Source organism: Ovis aries, chromosome 14 (genome assembly GCF_016772045.2).
Source record: "Ovis aries strain OAR_USU_Benz2616 breed Rambouillet chromosome 14, ARS-UI_Ramb_v3.0, whole genome shotgun sequence".
NCBI lineage: Eukaryota > Metazoa > Chordata > Mammalia > Artiodactyla > Bovidae > Ovis > Ovis aries.
In genome coordinates, this window is record NC_056067.1 from 25,773,688 (window position 1) to 25,793,537 (window position 19,850).

Genomic DNA, 19,850 nt, shown 5'->3' on the forward strand with positions numbered 1-19,850 from the left:
GATGAAAGGAGAATAGGGACTAGCCAGGTGGAGACAGGTAGACTGGCATCTCAGCAGAGGGAATAGCATGGCAAAGACACTGAGGCATGAATGGACTTGAAAAGCGAGGAGAATACCAGAAACCCAGCATTTCTAGAGGGACAGGCTGAGGATACAGAAAACTGCTCAAATTTTACACACCCTTGTGATCAGCACCCAGATTGAGAAAGAGAACATTACCAACATCCTGGGCCCTTAAGTTCCCTTTCAGTCACTACACCTTCAAAGGTAGCTATCCTGACCTCTATTGCTGTAGACTTGTGTTGTCTTTATTAAGCTGTTAGAATACATCATATTCAAATAGAATCATACAGCATGTACTCTTTGGTCTTATTTATTTCTTCTTTCATTTAGCATGTTTCTGAGATTATCCACATTGTCCTGTGTGACTGTGGTTTGTTCTTCTTGTGGGTGTATAGCATCCTATCTTATGCGTATATATTTATCTATTCATTCTCCTGTGGATGTATATTCGGGTAGTTTTCAGTTGGAGACCTCTATAAATAGTGCTTGCATATATCTTTGGGTGAACATGAATATGGATTTCTATTGGGAGAGGCGTAATTGAATCATAGGGTAGATATCCGTGGGCTTTAGTAGACACTGCCAAGAGGTTTCCAAAATGGTTGTACCATTTATGCTTCCACCAGTGGTCTATGAAGGAATTCCACTTGCTTCACAGTCTTGCCAACACTTTCTGTCCTTTTCATTTTAGCCATTCTGGTGGGTGGTATTGCATTTTGGGTTTAATTTGCATTTCCTTGATGACTAACGAAGTTGGGAACATTTTCATAATTTCCCTTGATTTTTTTTCTCTGCTTTTTATTACAAAAATATTCACATTCAGAAAAGTTAAAAGAATTGTATAACAGACACTCATATATTTAGTTACTAGATTCAAACAATTGTTAACCTTTTGCTATCTTTACTTTGTGTGTGCATGTATGTTTAAGACTGTTTTGCTGATCCATTGGAAAGTGAGTTGTGATCAAAATGACAGTTGATCCATAATTACTTCAGAAAGTATCTCCTAGAAATAAAGACACTTTTCTATATAACCACAATACCTTGATCATATCTAACAAAATTTACAATAATTTCCTAAAAATATTATCTACTTGCCCCCAAAGTATTTGCCATTGAGTTTTTTGAACCAGGAGCCAATCAAGGCTGACATTGTATTTGGTTGCTGTAACCCTCTAAACAGACCCACCGTCTTCTCCTGCACCCATTTCATTGGCTTTTTTTTTTTTTTTTTTGGCTGTGCTAGGTCTTCGTTGCTGCACCTGGGCTTTCTCTAGTTGCAGAGAGTGGGGCCTTCTCTCTAGTGTGGCGCTTGGGCTTCTCATTGTGGTGGTTTCTCTTGCAGAGCACAGGCTCTTGGCGCATGCGGTTTCAGTGCTGAAATCACAGGGGCTCATTGGTTGTGGCTCGCAGGCCCTAGAGCAGTGCAGGCTTTGGTAGTTCTGGTGTGCGGACTTAGTTACTCTGTGGCATGTGGAATCTTCCCAGACCAGGAATCAAACTCAGGTCCCCTGTCTCGGCAGACAGATGCTTATCTACTGCGCCACCACACTGACATTTTGGAGAATGTCATTATGTTTCGCCTGTCTATATAAAGAAATTTTTAACTTCAGTGGCTCAAACCAGCTATTTTATATCTCACAAATTTAGGCAGGGCTCAATCAAGTGATTCTTTGTTTTTCATGATATTGACAATAGTCAGTGGTGGAATTCACTTGGCAGATGGACAGGCTGGAGGATCGAAAGATGGCTTTGCTCTCGAACCTGACACCGTGGTTGCGATGGCTGGAATGCTGCCTCCCAGCTAGGAATGCCCACCAGAACATGTCCACGTAGCCTCTCTAACATGGTAGCCTCAGAGTAGTTTTCTTATGCAATGGCTCATGACTCTGAGAATGAGTGTTTTGGTGAACAGGACTTTGTTCCTTTTATGACCTAGCCTCAGAAGTCACATAAGCATCACTTTTATCAGACCCTGTTGTTTGAAGTAGTCACAAAGTCCACACAGTTTCAAAGAATTTGAAGCTATGTTTTAAAAACCACCAAGGTCTGCCTTCTGGCCATAAATGACAGATCTTCCTCAATTGATGATGTGGCATCTTGATAAACCCATTATAAAGTGAAAATATCACAAGTTGAAAATGCATAGAATACACCACTTACCTAACATCATAGCTTAGCCTTGCCTGATTTACAAATGCTCAGAAAGTGAAAGTTGTTCAGTCATGTCCGTCTCTTGGAGACCGAATGTTCTATACAGTCCATGGAATTCTCCAGGCCAGAATACTGGAGTGGGTAGCTTTTTCCTTCTCCAGGGGATCTTCCCAACCCAGGGATTGAACCCAGGTCTCCCGCATTGCAGGCGGATTCTTTACCAGGGGAGCCACAAGGGAAACCCTAAGTGCTCAGAACACTTCCACTATTCTATGGTTGGGCAAACTCATCTAACACAAAGGCTATTTTATAATAAAGTGTTGAATGTCTTGTGTAATTTATTGAACACTGAAAGTGAAAACAGAGTGGCTGTCTGAGTACAGACTGTAGGTGTATTTATTGTTCACCACCAATGATTGCTCGGCTGTCCGGGAGCTTTGGGCTTGCTGCCATTCATTGCTCAGCATCAAATGAAAGGATCGTACCATACACCACCAAGGCCAGGAAGAGATCAAAGTTCAAAATTTGAAGAACAGTTCCTGATGAATGCATATTGCACCACTGTAAAAAAATGAAAAAAATGTAAGAACCGTTGTAATTTGAAGACTGTCTCTATCTGGCTTTCTCTTGCATGCAGGATACACACACCCTTTTCAAGCATTCTCCAAAGTCTCATCCCGTTATGATACCAGGTTCAGGCTCTTTGAGACATGCCTTTTAAAAAATGTTATTGCATCTATTTATTTCTTTTTGGTTGCACTGGGTCTTCACTGCTGGGCATGGACTTTTCTCCAGCTGCGGGGGTCAGGGACTACCCTTTGTTGCAGTGCATGGCTTCTCTGGTTGCAGGACACAGGCTCTAGGCAGGCAGGCTTACTAGCTGCAGCTCCACCGCTCGAGAGCATGGGCTCAGCCGTTGTGGCACATGTGCTTAATTGACCCATGGCATGTGGAATCTTCTCTGACCAGGGATCAAACCCACGTCCCCTGCATTGGCAGGTGGGTTCTTATCTACTGCACTACCAGGGAATACCAAGCGATGCCTCTTTTTTTTTTCTTGAGTTCCCTGTTGCAGCTGCTATTGAACCATCCCCTTAGAAGTCTTAGAAGTACTACTGTCTAGCTGAGAGGAGTGATGAGGTAGGCCCTTAAGATTCCTAGGAAGATTTTTGTATACTTGAAAAGGTTTTGAAGCATCCTCTTAATTCTTTCTGAGGTCAGAAACTTCTGTCTTACAGTCCATGCACCTGATTTCCTATTTTACTCTTAGGAGGCTCCACGTTCTGATTCTGTCTACTTGTTTCCTCTTAATGTCATTTTGCTTTTTCTCAAACCCACCTCACTCACTTCCATATTTCTTGTAAGGTTGAATCTAGAGGCTTGATTGGATTCAGGTTAACTGTTTTGGCAAGAACACTTCACAGGGGATTCGGCATACACTATGCTGCATGACATCTGTCGACACATGCTATCAGATTACCCCATCAGTAGTGCGTTAGGTTTGATCACTTGTGTAGGGTGGTGACCATCAGCTCTTTCCTTTGTAAAAATACATTGTCTTTGTGATTAGCCTGTAATCTGTGGGGTGATACTATAAAAAAATATGTAATGCTTCACAGGTTCACTTTATCCTTGTGCAGGGGCCATGCTAATGTTTCTGATATTCTTCCAGTTCTACTCTGTGCTATGGAAGCAAGCGCTGATCTGGGTTTCATGCATACAGATGTCCCATCTCTTACCCCAGCACCTCCTCCGGTTCCAGGTGTCTGTTGACTGAGCTTAGAATATTCCCCAAATGTTCTAGTTTCTTTGGTAGTAGTTTTTTTTTTTCCTATCCATGTTTAAGCTGTGTTTTTCTTTGCTCCAGTTTTTCTATCAATCTGATCCCATCTGCTTTCTATCTCATAGGAATTCATGTATAATCTGCTCTTCTGGTGGCACTCTTTATTGCTTTCCTATGTTTTTATGGGTTTCATGTAGAGACATGAAATACAGCAGGGATCCTTAAGAACATGTGAGGCAGGAAATAGGAAGGGTGGTGTGTATGGCTGTGTTCAATCAGCCATCCCCAGCTAATCTTCACTCTTGGAAACTGTATCATTGGGTAACAATGAGAAATTAGCTGCAGATGGAAATGGAAACCAGCTTATTACTGCCTGGTATTAATCAAATTAGGCTTTCCAGGTGGCTCAGAGGTAAAGAATCTACCTGCAATGCCGGAGACACAAGATGTGGGTTCGATCCCCGGGTCAGGAAGATCCCATGGAAAAAGAAATGCAACCCACTCCAGTATTCTTGCCTGGAAAATCCTATGGACAGAGGAGCGTGGTGGGCTACAGTCCATGGGGTCGAAAAGAGTTGGACATGAGGAACCCACCAGGCTCCTCTGCCCGTGGGATTTTCCAGGCAAGAACACTGGAGTGGGTTGCCATTTCCTTTTCCAGAGGATCTTCCCGATCTGGGGATCAAACCCACATCTCTTATGCCTCCTGCACGGGCAGGCAGGTTCTTTACCAATGGTGCCACCTGGGGGAAGAGACCCTAATCCAGTATGGCCAGTGTCCTTATAAGAAAGAAACACCAGTGCATAGAGGAAAGGCTATATGATAACATCATCTGCAACCAAGGAGAGAGGCCTCAGGAGAAACCACCCCCGCTGACACCTTGATCTTGGACTTTCAGCCTCCAGTACAGTGAGAACTTTTCTGTTGTTTAAGCCACTCAGTCTGTGGAATTCTGTTGTGGTTGTCTTAGCAAGCTAATATGCAGATCATGGGAGACATGTATGACGGAGCAAGGAGTTTAGAATTTATTCTATAACTGAGGGACTTATCTGGTAGTCCAATGGCTAACACTCCTCGATCCCCATGCAGGGAGCCAGGTTCAATCCCTGGTCAGGGAACTAGATCTCACACGCCACAACTAAAGATACTGCAAGCCGAGGCTGAAGAAACAAAAGATCCTGTGTGCCGCAACTAAGACCTGGCATAGCCAAATAATTTTTTTTTTTAAAGAACTTACTCCATAACCAATGGGAAGCTGTTTGGATTGTGATCAGGGGAGTAACAGGATCAACAGGATCAGATCTCTGGGTTAGAAAGATCACTGTGACAGTAGTGCAAAGGAACTTTGAAAGAAGGAGAGAGAAGAGGCGGAGGAAACCTGGTCAGGAAGCATTTTGAGAGTACAGGTGAGAAGTGATGAGGGATTGAATAAAGGCAACTTTATAGACAAAAGAATGAAAAAAGATAGACTCAGGAGAATCTACTGAAAGGTTGGATATAGGGATGTGAGAGGAGAAGTAATACTGAATTCTTCCCAGCGTCCTGGATTGGGCAGTGACTGCGGTAGGTATTTGTTCTACTCCTCAGCTCCCCTTCCCTAAAACTGTCTAGATTATCATGGAGAAGTTGGCCTTCAGTCTCGTCTGTTGTGCAGCCCATGTGCTTTAAGGAGACTGACCCCCTTCCAGCTTTAAAGGTGGGCCATGAGCACCTGCATGAATGCTCAGCTGTGTCTGACTCTTTGTGACTCCGTGGACTGTAGCCCGCCAGTCTCCTCTGTCCATGGCATTTCCTAGGCAAGAATACTGCCATTTCCTTCTCCAGGGCCTTGACTGGCTTACACTAATTAGCTTACTCCATTGCTCTCACAGTAGTTTGGGGTTCAGGGGTATGTGATCTAAACCTGCCAGTGAGGATGAATGTCAGAATTCTCTATTGAAACCCAGTGATCTCCTTGTTTTGGACAAAAATAAAGACCTTGCAGACCAGACTTAATTGCAAACATTTTGTGACCCCAGGGGAATGATCCATAACTGGATGTAGCTATGTACAGAGCAAAGCAACGATTAGATTCTTAGTGACATCCTTGGGCTGTTGGACCAATCAACCATGAACTCTTAGACTCCAGTTTTGGAGTCTAGAATCCCTTGTTACTTAAGCCAGTTTGAACTGGATTTTCCTGTTACTTGTCATATGAAGATACAGGTCATCAGGCAGACGGCAGAGCCATTAACCAGGACATGCAAGGCAAAAGGAGGGACAAGTTTGGAAGAAGAGAAGTTTGGTCCTGAACTTCCACAGTCCCACATCTTTTTCTTTCTTTTTTTAAAATTGGAGTATAATCGATTTACAGTGTTGTGTTTCTGCTGCTCAACAGTGTGAATCAGCCATAGGTATACACATATCCCTCCCTCTTGAGCCTTCCCTCTCCTCCTCTAGGTCATCACAGAGCACTGAGCTGAGCTCCCTGTATTATACAGCAGCTTCTCACTAGCTGTCCATTTTACACATGGTAGCATATACATGTCAATGCTATTCTCACAATCTGTCCCACCCTCTCCTTTTCCCGCTCCTTCCCACGAGTCTGTTCTCTACATCTGTGTCTCTATTCCTGCCCTCCTAATCCACATCTTCACTAAAAGTTGATCCTTGGGTCTGGGCTGACCTCTCCTTGCACTTGTGTGCCTGCTGGAAAAGTCTTACTCACTCTTGAAGGCCCCCTTCTGATACCCCTTCCTCTGTAAAACCTTTGTAAACCCCTCTTCTGCCCAGGTCAGAATCCCCCCAGTCCTTCTGAACTTCTACATTTTGTACAGGGCTCTGTTGGTCTTCCCTGCTAGCTCAGACAGTGAAGAATTCCCTGCAAGGCAGGAGAGCCGGGTTTGATCCCCGGGACAGGAAGATCCCCGGGTCAGGAAGATCCCCTGGAGATGGCAACCCACTCCAGTATTCTTGCCTGGAGAATCCTATGAACAGAGGAACCTGGTGGGCTACAGTCCATAGGGTCACTAAGAGTCAGACACAACTGGATGACTAACACTTTTCACTTTTTCTATCACTTTTATCACCTATGTTACTATTTTCTCCACTAGGCACCATCCTCCTTAACAGCCCAGAACATTTCATATCAGTCTATGCAGTCTTGTCGGCAGCCCCAGGGCATCTAATAGGCATCTGAACATCTTTTAAAAAAAATATTTATTTATTTAGGGTTGTATTGGGCCTTTGTTGCTGTGCACAGGCTTTCTCTAGTTGTGGTGAGCAGGGCTACTCTTAGTTGCGTGTACAGGCTTCTCATTGAGGTGGCTTCTCTTGTGAAGCACGGCTCCAGGACATGCCAACTTGAATAGCTGCAGCACACTGCCTTAGTTGCCTGGAGGTATGTGGGATCTCCCCAGACCAAGGGTTGAATCCGCGTGCCCTGCTTTGGCAGGTGGACTCTTAACTACTGGACCACAGGGAAGTCTGACATCTGAACCTCTTAGTGAATAAATGACAGCCGTACTTCTCCTATATTCCCCTCATACTAATAGATTTGCTTACCACTCCACTACCTTCGGACTGAGAAAAACTCTGGCTCTCAGATCATGAATTAAATTACATAATAAATTACCAGAAAAAGATAAATAGAAAGGAATGGGAGAAAAGGGTATTTTTGTGGAGCTGGGAACACAGAACAAGAAAAGTTGGACTAAATGAGTTACCTCTATTAGAATGATGTGATGTCTGCTCCTTTGCCAAGTTAAGAGGGTGACATACACAGAGACAAAGTCTCTGAATATATAAGATAGATTTACGATTTCTGCTGAAGATGGTGGGAAGAATCTAAAATTGGAGCTACCCACACATAAGGTCGCATTATGCCCATCAATTTATTTTGATCTCATTGAAGGCGTTTTGAAGCAGTGCTCAAGAAACAGCTCAACCAAGAGAACATTTAAATTATGTAAAAATGAACTCCAGTGATTTAAATCCATTAACCTTATATAATAAAGTTTCAAACATAGTACTGTAATTTAGAAATTAAAAAAGTTTAAGAATTTGAACTCACAAGAGCTAAATTCTAGCAATGTTTGCAGGGGAAATTTGAAGAATAATCATTTATCATTTTCAAGTACATTTTAGAAACTTGAATGGGGGGCGCAGGGAGCAAGTGTAGTCAAGCTTTGATCAAGGATGACAATCATGAGCGATGACAGTTACTTAACAAATTTTATTGAGTGCTTGCTATGTACCAAGTATCATTTGGGATGCTGAGGTTACAGCAGTGAATAAATGTGTATGAATAATGATGATAAGGAGGATAGTTATTGAACCCTTACTATAGTCCAGGCCCTGAACTAAGTGCTCTTTGAAGACTGGCTCATTCATTCCAGTTACTATCATATATATCATCCCCATTTTACAGATGCAGAAGCTAAGCTTCTGGTAAATAACTCACCCAAGGTCCAGAGCCAGTTAAAGTGTTAGAAGTTGGACTCTACCCAGGCCTGTTGGATCCCAGAGTTATACACCAACTGAGCATTAATGGCTACTAGGCATGTCTCATAGGTAGGAAACTATGCCAAGCCATTTTAAATCTTCTCTACATTAAAAAAAAATAGCATTTATTTAATGTATTTGGCTGCTCCAGGTCTTAGTTTCAGCAGGTGAGATCTAGGTCCCTGACCAGGGATCCAACCCACACCCCCTGCAACAGGAGCTCCGAATCTTAGCCACTGGACCATCAGGGAGCTCCCTAAACCTTGTCTGCTCTCTACCTAAGCATTCACCCAACTTTAACAAGTGTATTAATAAGTGAGCAAAACCTTGTCAATGAGCTTCCACTGTGGCACTGGAATGACTGGAGCTCATGGATGTAGAAAGTTAGATGTGGCTGAACCAGTACATCGGCAAACTATATTTAACCACTTAAAGCCAGTGTTTCCAATGTTTCACAGCTGCCCTCTATGACTGCTGTGATATCTGCACTTGTACTACTCTTTATTTAAAACTGATTCATTATTTTCATCTCATGTTTTAAAGCAGCAGCCCCCCAATCTTTCTGGCACCAGGGACCAGTTTTGTGGAAGACAACTTTTCCATGGACTCGGGGGAGGAGGGTCGGGGAGATGGGAAGTGGGGATGGTTTCGGGATGATTCAAGCGCGTTACATTTATTGTGCACTTTATTTCTATTATTATTACATCAGCTCTGCCTCAGGTCATCAGACATTAGATCCCAGAGGTTGGGGAAAATAATATCACTACTATAAATAAAGTTTATTTATATGTAGATAATATATATTGATATACAAATATATGTTTATATATATATATAGCAATAAATATTTAGGAAGTGCCTACCCTGGTGGCTGAGATGGTAAAGAATCTGCCTGCAATGCGGGAGACCTGGGTTCAATCCCTGGGTCGGGAAGATCCCCTGGAGGAGGGCATGGCAACCCACTGCAGTATTCTTGCCTGGAGAATCCCATGGACAGAGGAGCCTGGTGCACTACAGTCCATGGGGTCGCAAAGAGTCAGACATGACTGAGCAACTAAGCACAGCACACAGCACACCATGCACTGAGCAGCAGGGATATACCAGTGAAATATACACCAGAAAGAATCCCTGCCCTCACTGATCTAAGGTTCTAGTACGGGTGACAGTGAGCAAGGTAAATAAGTAAAATATGCAAGATGTTATTGAGTGGTCAGTGCTCGGGGGGAAAGGGAGGGGATACTGGGTGTCTGTGGAGGAGGTTTAAAATTGTAAGTAGGCTGGCTAGGGAAGGCCTTGGTTACTTGGCTAGAGCTGCATTTATTCAAGGTGACTTTGGAGGAAACTCTGAATGGGACCAGCCATGTGGAAATATGAGAGAAAGGCGATCTAGGGACAAGGAACAGACAGAGCAAAGCCCTGAGGAATGAATGAGTGTGCCTAGGGTTTCAAGGAACAGTAAGGAAGCCATTGCAGAAGCAAGACTAGATAGGAAGCTATGGAACAATCTAGGCAAGAGATGATGATGGCCTGGACCAGAGTGATAAGCAATCATCAGATTCTAGAAATATTGTGAAGGCAGAGGCAGCATTCAGTGATGGACCAGTAACAGGGTGTAAGTACTGGCTAAGCAATCAGCTGGAAGGATGGCTTCCTTAACCCACCCCCTGTAGGTCCTCTCCAACCCACTGCCGCCAATTACTATTACTTGCACCACAGCCTCCCCAACTCAAAGGAAGAAATTTAGAAAGCACTGGTATTCAGAAAAAAAAAAAAAAAAAACCACCACCAAAGAGTCTAAAAAGAAATACAAAAAAGAAAGTACTGGTATTTAAAAAAAATTAAAGCTGCACATTGTTTTGCTTTATCTACAATCTGTGTAGGGATTTCCCTGGCATCCCAGTGGTTAGGACTTCACTTCCAAAGCAGAGCATGCAGGTTTGATCCCTGGTTAGGGAGGTAAGATCCCATACAGTTCAGTTCAGTTCAGTTCAGTCGCTCAGTCATGTCCGACTCTTTGCGACCCCATGAATCGCAGCATGCCAGGCCTCCCTGTCCATCACCAACTCCCGGAGTTCACTCAGATTCACGTCCATCGAGTCAGTGATGCCATCCAGCCATCTCATCTTCTGTCATCCCCTTCTCCTCCTGCCCCCAATCCCTCCCGGCATCAGAGTCTTTTCCAATGAGTCAACTCTTCGCATGAGGTGGCCAAAGTACTGGAGTTTCAGCTTTAGTGTCATTCCTTCCAAAGAAATCCCGGGGCTGATCTCCTACAACTCTCAGCCAAAAAAAAAAAAAAAAAAAATCATAAACTAAAAACCAAACCAGAAGCAATATTGTAACAAATTCAGTAAAGACTTTAAAATGGTCCATATCAAAAATAAAAATTTTTTTTAGAGTCTGTGTATGTCATACAGTTCTACAATCCAGTTCTACAATTCTCCAATCTTGAAATGATTACAGTAGAAAAATTACTCTGCTTTTCAGGGATTCAGCAGATACTTTTCAGAAGACTGAAATTCCATATATTGTAAATATACTGATTATACTTTGAATATTATAGGTATACTGAAACTCTGTTTGATGTAATTCTGGTACATAGACTGGTACTAAGAAACAGAAGCTTTCTTAGAGAAGAGAAGCATTGCTGGCTCTTAAAAGTGAAAGTGAAAGTCATTTAGTCGTGTCCAGCTCTTTTCGACCCCATGGACTATATAGTCCATGGAATTCTCCAGGCCAGATACTGGAGTGGGTAGCCTAGCCCTTCTCCAGGGGATCTTTCCAACCCATGGATCAAACCCAGGTTTTCCACATTGCAGGCGGATTCTTTACCAGCTGAGCCACAAGGGAAGCCTGGCTCTTAAAATTTAGGCTATAAACAGATCTATACTTGATAAAACTTGGTGCCACTTTTGTCAAAGAATTAATGCAACTGTTTAGCATCATAAGTTCAAACTTGCACTCATTTCACTTTTTGTGACTTATTCACTTATTAGTTCAAGGAGAAAACAGACTAAATGGAGAAAAAACATACAAACAATGAATAACAGTTTCCTGATGAGCCGTGACATTAAATAAGAAAACAAGATATTCTGATTTTATTTTAAACACTGGCCTATTACTTTAGGATCAAAATAACTGTGGTATTTGAGTTTAGAGCCAATATTCTGGTCTCTTCACAAAAGTAATCCCTTTCTTTGGCACTGATAGATCATTAAGCATCCATCTCAACTGTTTCAATGTGAAAAATAGCTTGCTATCTTTGTCAGCAAATAACCTGCCATGCCTTCAATTAGACAAATTAACTTATATTTCTACCCCAAACTGTATCCAGTGTCCTACAACCATTTCACCAGAGAAATTAAAAGTTTTGGCTAGTAACTCTTTATTTTGGTATTCGATAGTGAGCAAACTGAACATTTAAGATATGATTTTTTAAAAAAGATTCTTATATAACTACCACAAAATAGATAACACTGGTGGTCCAGTGATTAGGGCTCTGTGCTTCCACTGCCAAGGGCATGAGTTCAATCCTTGGTAGGAGAGCTAAGATCCCTCAAGCTGTGTGGTGCGGACCAAAAAAAAAAAAAGTAAAGAAAAAGGCTCTTAAATAACTATCACCAAATACTGAACAGACAACTAAAAGTTCAAGGCGGATTTTTCCACTGGACTGTGGACCTGCCTGTTCAGCAGCTTCTGGACTCCATAAGTGCAAACTCGAACTCATATTTTGCCTTAAACTGCCTGTGCTCTGTACAGCTATCAGTGTCACCTCCATCCACCTAGCTGACCAAGTTAGAAACCTGGATTATCTCTGACCATCTCTGTCCTTTCATTCCTGTATCCAACTACTTGCCAGGTACTGCCCTGTATGTGTGTATGCTCCGTTGTGTCTGACTCTTTGCAGCCCCATGGACTGTAGCCCGGCCTGGGATAGAACCCACGTCTCCTGCATTGGCAGGCGAATTCTTTACCACTGTGATATCCAACACAGCTTCCCTGCCTCTGACCTCTCCCTTCTTCACTGCCAGGATATGCTTTTTAAAGCCCAAATATATGTCCTTACTTGCTCAAAAGCCTTACTTTTTCTCCTGTTTCCTATGGAATAGCCTAAACCTCTTAGAATAGCACCCAAGGCTTTCCATTATTCAGTCCACTCCCCCACTGCCTCTTGTTTGGGTGATGCTCAGGGTTTAACTTCCATTGGTCACTGAATGATTGCACAGAGTGGTCAATGCCACTGAAAGAAGTTTCATTACTCACAGTTCCCAAGAGAAAGGGGCATACATCAAGCCATGCAGGGCCACCTGGGGAAGCACTGGTTCAGTCAGGAGGCTGAAGGAGGGAGGGGAGAAGATGGCCCAGAGTTTAGGGGGGTTTCTGTGGGAAGAAATAGGTGAGGTAGAATAGATAAGTTTGAGCAAACTTAGGATTGAGTAGTTGGAATCAGGTTGGTCTCTAATTGTCCAGTACTTGGCCCTGGGGTGATTTAGGGAAGGGGAAATATTGGCTTGGTATGTGGGAGTTAGATAAAGGAAGTGGTTGGGATATGGGCTTTGGATCAGTTGCTTTGTCCATGGAAGGCAAGTTGTTTATTACTCCCGGAATTAGCTCACCCTCAAATGAACAGTTCTTCCCAGGGCTACAAGGCCCTAAAATGTCAAAGCATCGTAAAGTGTAAAATAAAAAACATGAGTAATACACATTCCTTTCCCATGAACCCTCTGTTCATAGCTCTAGTTGCCCCAGAAAATGTCCTTTATGAATAAGTTCTGTAGTGCCTCTCTAAACACTCTGCCACCACCCAGAGCCCTGACTGACACCCCAAGTCTGGTACCATGTAACATGACCCCTCCCTGTCCCTCTCCCCCGGAGCAGTAATGGCCCTGGTCACAGGCAACCACTCTATAGAGAGGCTGGTCACCTGTGACCAGTGTGACCTGCCTGAAAGAGATGAATTGGGCCGATCAGATTTCCTCTTTTAAGGATTTAAAATGAGAGCCATAAAAAGAGATAGCAAATAAGACGAACTGGGAGGTTCTTAAGTACCCTCAGGACCTTCCCTCCCACTGTAATCTATACCCACTCCAAAATACTACAAATAGTCCGTAATAATTATCTGGGGCTAGTGCTAGAGTTCTGCTCTGTTTCATGTTTCTTTCAAGCACCAGCATTAACAAAGATTCACAGAGACTGACAAAATGTAAATTCAGACTGGATCAGGTCAGAGAGGGAGGGTGCAATGAAGCCCCCAAGTGTGTTGCAAAATGTTTTAAATTTCATATAAACATTTAAAGGACCACGATCTAGTGCAAATGCATTTTGCAGCTTCAAAGCAATCTCCAGTTTTATTTAAAGTTCTCACACCAGGCTACACTCCTGAAAAAAAACACTTTGGGCGGAGCCAAGTACTACTCCTCTTCCTCTGGGTCGCGCAGAACCAAATCCGCAGACTTTGTCGATTGCTTCTGTCTGGGCAGACCAGCCTGGATCGACTGCTCCCGTCTGGCCCGTCCGCGGGCGCGGGAAAAAGAGTTTGAATCCAGTCTGACTGCCGCGGCGACCTCCTCAACCTTCACAATCCTGACCAGCCTCAGCAGCCTCCTCTTTTTACATCCCTGACTCCAGGAGGTCTCCCGAATCACGAGAGTGGAAACGGAGACACTCAAGCCGCCGCCATGTCCGAGGCTTATTTCCGGGTGGAGTCGGGTGCGCTGGGTCCTCAGGAGAATTTTCTTTCCTTGGACGACATTCTGATGTCCCACGAGAAGCTCTCGGTGCGCACGGAGATCCCCATGCCGCGCCTGGGCGCTTTCTTCCTAGACCGGAGCGGAGGGGCCGAGACTGACAATGCGATCCCGGAGGTAAGCGATTCCGTCTGGAAAGACTACAACTCCAAGTAGGACTTGCGGGCTCTGGGGCGCTGCGTAGCCGGGCGTGATGCCCTCTGGGATTTGTAGTTTTACAGTACAGGGAGGCCGAGCGGAGCGCTGAGTCCTGTTCGCCGCGCGCCCCACTCCCACCCCCCCAGCCTTCGCGACCTCTGCGGAAACTAAATTTATACTGGGTCGTCAGGGTCCCTCCAACACGGATTTCTTTTTTGAAACTAACCAAATTCAGCAGTGTGTTTTCACCCGGTGTGTGTTGATGCTTAAGGATCGGCGCCTACGGACCAGGGTTCTGATCACTTTTTGCCTTAAAGCAAAACAACAGTTTTGGGACATCATCCCAAGTGATGTCTGGGAGCTGCAAATTGCTATATTCGTTCCTGAAATGATGATGGCATCAGCAACCATTTCCTGAGAGCTTTTAGTGCAGGGATCTATTACTCCTTTAGTCGTTTAACAGCCCTATATTCAGATATTGTTACACATAAAGAAATTGAAGCCCAGATATGTTGGGTTTCTTGGCCAGGGTGCCAGGGTCTTATTGTAAGTGGTGAACTGGGATTCGAATTTAGAACTGCATGACTTCAAGTTCGAGTTTTTCCCAGGAACATGGCTTGTAATAGTTCTTATTTTTAAATATTTATTTGGCTGCGTGGGGGTCTTAGTTGCCATGTGCGAACCCTTAGTTTTGGCATGTGGGATCTGGTTCGCTGACCAGGAATGGAACCCGCCCCCCACCCGCAGTGGGAGCTTGGAGTCTTAGCCACTAGACCACCAGGGAAGTCCCATAATGGTTATTTTTTATTTCGTAGTTAACCCAAGTTTTGTTTAGAAGGGTTTTTTGTTTGGTCTATTTTGAGTTATTTTTATCAAAGTGAGACATATGCAAAGTTTAAAAAGCCAGATAATACCCAAAGATTTATAGAAAAAAATAGGAGACCTTGCCTTGCTCTCCCTCGTGTCCTTTCCATTTCTACAGGATCTGTCTCCTTTTTTCACAGTCTCTTCAAAATTCACCTCCATATTTCTAATTAATGTTCTTAAATTTATCTTGAGTTTTTAAACATTTAGACATTATGTTTTGACTTTCCGTTAGAGTACTTAATTAGTTGGTTCTCTTACACACTGATAAACAGAGGTGTACCATCCATATTTTATTCATATTTCCTTCGTTTTTACTTAACATCCATTTTCTGTTCCAGGTTCCCATCCAGGACACCAAATTGCATTTAGTAATTGTGTGTCCTTAGGCTCCTCTTGGCTTTGACAGTTTATTAACCTTTCCTTGTTTTTAATGACCATGAGTTTTGTGGAGTGCTGGTGAGGTATTTTGTTGAGAATATTCCTCATTTGGGATTTGTCTGCTGGTTTTCTCATGATTAGACTGTTTTGAGGTGGAAGACCATAGAGGCGAAGTGCCATTTTTACCACATCTTAACAAGGGTACCTGCCATCAGTGGGACTTGTGTTGATACAAACCTTGATCACTTGAGCTATGTGGAATTTGTCAGGATTCTTCATTGTAAAGTTACTCTGCTTTTCCACCTTCCAGACTGTTCTCTCTGGAAGGAAGTCATATGTACAGCTATACTTAAGGAGAGGGGAGTTACGGTCCCCTTCTTTGAGGGCCCAATGTCTACATATGCTATTTAGGATTCTTCTGCGTGGGAGATTTGTGTAGGAAGGTTTTTACTGATATATTTCATTTCATTCATAGACACAGGGCTATCAGATTTTCTATTCTAGTTTTACTCTTGGTACATGGTTTTTCCACCCTGGGAATTTGACTGTTTCACCTAAATTTTCAAATAGAGTGGTATAGTGTTGTTCAAAATATCCTTTTACTATCTTTTAAACATCTGTACAATTATAGCTGTGTCCTGCTTTTTATTCTTGATATTGAGAAGTTATGATCTCTTTCTTAAGAGATCATAATTTCTTACTAGGAGTTTATCACTTGTAGCAGTCTTTTAAAAGAACTAAATAATGGCTCTGTCAGCTTTCTCATTTGTACCTTCATTTTTAGGTCATTTAGTTCTTATCTTAATTATTCTTTCCTTCTCTTTTCTTTGGGCTTAATTTTCTTTGTTCTCTTGCACCATTCACATTTTGAGATGGGTACCCAGGTCATTGATTTTTCAGCTTTCTTTTTTACATTTTTAGCTGTGCTTTTCCTGTAGCTTTAACTACATTTCACAAGTTTTAATTTGGTTTTCTAATTTTCACTATGAATTCTTCTTTGACTCATGAATTATTGAGAAGACTGGTGCTTAGGTCCAAACATCTGGGGACTTTGCTATGTACAGTTTGGATTTTGATTTCTGGCTTAGTTCCACAGTGGCCAAACAACATAGTCTGAATGACTTCAGTTTTTTGAAAGTTAGCGTTTGCTTTAAACAGCAGCATAAGGTAACCATTCAGTTTGTGCTTGAAAGGGCTTCCCTGTGGATCAGCAGTAACAAATCCATGTGCCATGGCAGGAGACTCAGGTTCGATTCCTGGGCCAGGAAGATGCCCAGGAGAAGGAAATGGCAACCCATTCCAGTATTCTTGCCTGGGAAATCCCATGGACAGAGCAGCCTGGCAGGCTACAGTCCACAGGGTCACAAAAGAGTTGAACATGACTTAGCAACTAAACAACAGCGATGTGCTTGAAAAGTTTGATATTGTGAAGGCATGGTCTGCAGTGCATAATCTATACATAAATTAGGTGAAGCTTTTATTTGTTTTGATTGTCTATGTTATTGATTTTTTGTTTGCTACTTCTCATTTATCGAAAAGAGATGTTAAAATCTCCCATGATGATTGTAGATTTGTCATTTTTCCTTTTACTTCTGTTAATTTAGACAGATATTCCTATTTTTCTAATAGATTTAATGACCATTTTATTATCAAAGGTCCGTCTTTATCTCTAGTAATGCTTCTTTTGCATAACATTTTTTCCACCTTCTATTTTCTGTTATCTGCATTTGGGTAGTTTTTATTTACGTTAGTTAGGAAAGCCTTCCCTTTGTGTCACATTTTTGTTCTTCACTCTCTTTTTGGTATAAATGCTTTTTCTCTCTCCGTTCCATCATGACATAAAACTTCAGCCCACACAGTTCATTTCTTAAGTCACAACTACATCTTCTGTGTTTGGCAGTCATTCCCCTAGAGAGAACAGGCAGTACTGATATTCATTCATTCCCTTAGGTCACGTGCATAGTAACACATTTACTATGTTACTTGTCTTTAAAACCTACAATCCTGTGTGATACAGGGCACAAAGCTTGAACTCCCTTTGTGGCTGGCAAAGGGACTTTTTGACAACAAGCGGCGGATCCTTTCAGTGGAACTTCCCAAGATCTACCAGGAGGGTTGGAGGACTGTGTTCAGTGCAGACGCCAACGTGGTGGACCTCCACAAAATGGGACCACATTTCTATGGGTTTGGCTCCCAGCTCCTGCATTTTGACAGTCCAGAGAATGCCGACATCTCCCATTCTCTCCTGCAGGCAAGTAACTGACATGAAAACCTATGGCATTGCACATGGCTCAGGAGATAGCTGTGCTGGCCACCAGATGTTACTCTTACCCAGGGGAGTGTATGATTTATGCGATCAGTGTATTGTTATTCTAGGTCAGCCTACAGTTAGGCTGTGTTTGCCTATTACATATGCATGTAACTATGACTTGTGTGCTGCTCTTTATATTTGCTTGCTAAGAGTTGGAACCAACAGGAAATCCTGGAAATAAGAAAGGGGTTATGGTTGATCACAGGTGATAGGCAGAGGAGGCTCAGACCTCCTTCTGACTGAATCCCAAACCAAATTCTTACCTGTAAGTGTTCAGGGATTTTAAAACAATGTATCTGATTTCTCTCTGGCACTTCTTCTTCAGACATTTGTTGGACGTTTCCGCCGCATCATGGATTCTTCCCAGAACGCTTACAATGAAGACACGTCGGCACTCGTGGCCCGGCTAGACGAGATGGAGAGAGGCTTGTTTCAAACAGGGCAGAAAGGACTGAATGACTTTCAGTGTTGGGAGAAGGGGCAGGCATCTCAGCTCACAGCTTCCAACCTGGTTCAGAACTACGCAAAGAGAAAATTCACTGACATGGAAGACTGAAGGCCAGAAGAACACAGAATTTCTCCCTGTAGACTTATCCCTACATGCGTCCCTGATAGGAGCTACGTTGACCTTGTAAAGGGCAAGAATCATGTCCCATCTTGAGGCTTATTCCCTGTAGCAGTGTCAGGAGTGGTATGATATGCTGGGTGTTGTCCCTGGCTCTCTGAGTCTTCCAGGACTGTCCTACCTGCTGACCCACAGCCTAGGCCTCCTTAGCCCAGGAACCCACAGCCGAGGTCCTTCATAAAGGAGGATCATTAACACATACATCGCAATAGAGTTAGAACCGGGATTCCTTGTGCCTGGGAGTTTGGACAGCCTTCGATATCCAGTTTCACCAGCTCCAAAGGATGGGTACGAATGGACCTTTCCTGCCTGTTCATAAGACGTCCTCCTGAGCTGAACTGCCTCATCTTCCTTGTGGCTGTACAAAGGACAGTACCCCCGGAGATGCTGGCCCTCCTTGTAATTATCACCTGCCACCTCCCTATGGGGAATTACCCAGTTTCCAAAAACAATTGCCAAGAATAAGGAAGGAAAAGAGGAAATGCCGATGAGTGGCCTGGCCTTTACTAAAGAGAAGACGTTGTTTTCCTTTTCTGTGATGAGGGCTTCGTACACTGGTCTTCACAAAACTCTACAGTCAGCCTAGACGGGAAATGGTTAAACTGAGCTTGTTTTTGCCTCTGAGATCCTCGGTTACTTCATGCCCTCCCTAGGAAAGCTGTCAGAGAGTCCTTTGGAATTGCAGAGTAGTTATTAAAGGGTGTTAACCAGCCCTTCTTACATTGAGATCAGGACTTCAGTGTTGCTGATTAAGAGCTCTGTTTGAGGAGTTTAGCATGGCAGAAGTGAGTGGGCAAGAGACCTCGGTCATGGTTTTTTTCTCTTCAAGAAATTTTGCAATATGATTATTTGTGGATTCCTGACCAGTTACCAAGAGTCTCTGTAAGCAACCACGAAACTCTTTCCTTGGAGATCAAGGAGGAAACCTCAGCAGAGTAGGAAACAGCATCCTGGGACCACTGGACCTTTTGAAGGACAGTTCTCCATGCCATGGCTCCCCTCCCAGCTTCCCACAGCCGGTGAAAATCACCTTTGTCAGTGGAAACCCCAGTGGAATTTGGGTCTCCAGATTGTGCAGATGTCTAGATGCAAACTTAGAATGTCAGAAATGTTTTTTAAATGCCTGTTTTTAAGATGGAACTGATGTTTTTAAAGTTTGATTTTAGTGCTAAATAAATGGTCCATTTTGCACATGAATACGTTCTGTACAAGTGCTATTTCTGGAACTCGAGTACTACAGATGATCAGACAAAGCTCTCAGAGAATGTTGTCTTTGATCATACTTGACAGTAATGCCCAAA

At 43.1% G+C, this 19,850-nt stretch overlaps 1 protein-coding gene and 1 pseudogene across 2 annotated transcripts; one reads left to right on the plus strand and one right to left on the minus strand.

Annotated features, from left to right (window-relative positions):
- Positions 1-3,814: 3,814 nt before the first annotated feature.
- On the minus strand, positions 3,815-3,915 carry LOC114118168 (U6 spliceosomal RNA; annotated as a pseudogene).
- A 10,090-nt stretch (positions 3,916-14,005) lies between these two features.
- On the plus strand, positions 14,006-19,746 carry GINS3 (GINS complex subunit 3). 2 transcript variants are annotated; one of them, XM_004015038.6, is made up of 3 exons: positions 14,006-14,347; positions 17,631-17,864; positions 18,250-19,746. In XM_004015038.6, the coding sequence occupies exons 1-3, from the start codon at positions 14,162-14,164 to the stop codon at positions 18,478-18,480; spliced, it is 651 nt and encodes a 216-aa protein (XP_004015087.1). In that variant the 5' UTR covers positions 14,006-14,161; the 3' UTR covers positions 18,481-19,746. The 2 variants fall into 2 exon arrangements, with proteins under 2 accessions (XP_004015087.1, XP_042087666.1); XM_042231732.2 differs by lacking the exon at positions 17,631-17,864.
- Positions 19,747-19,850: the final 104 nt, after the last annotated feature.

What these genes read in the sequence shown, in the direction of transcription:
- GINS3 (XM_004015038.6), top strand. Translation starts at nt 14,162, where the DNA reads ATGTCCGAGGCTTATTTCCGGGTGGAGTCGGGTGCGCTGGGTCCTCAG. An exon ending in CTGACAATGCGATCCCGGAG is followed by an intron (nt 14,348 to 17,630) that starts GTAAGCGATTCC and finishes TGTGTGATACAG; the next exon opens with GGCACAAAGCTTGAACTCCC. An exon ending in TCTCCCATTCTCTCCTGCAG is followed by an intron (nt 17,865 to 18,249) that starts GCAAGTAACTGA and finishes CTTCTTCTTCAG; the next exon opens with ACATTTGTTGGACGTTTCCG.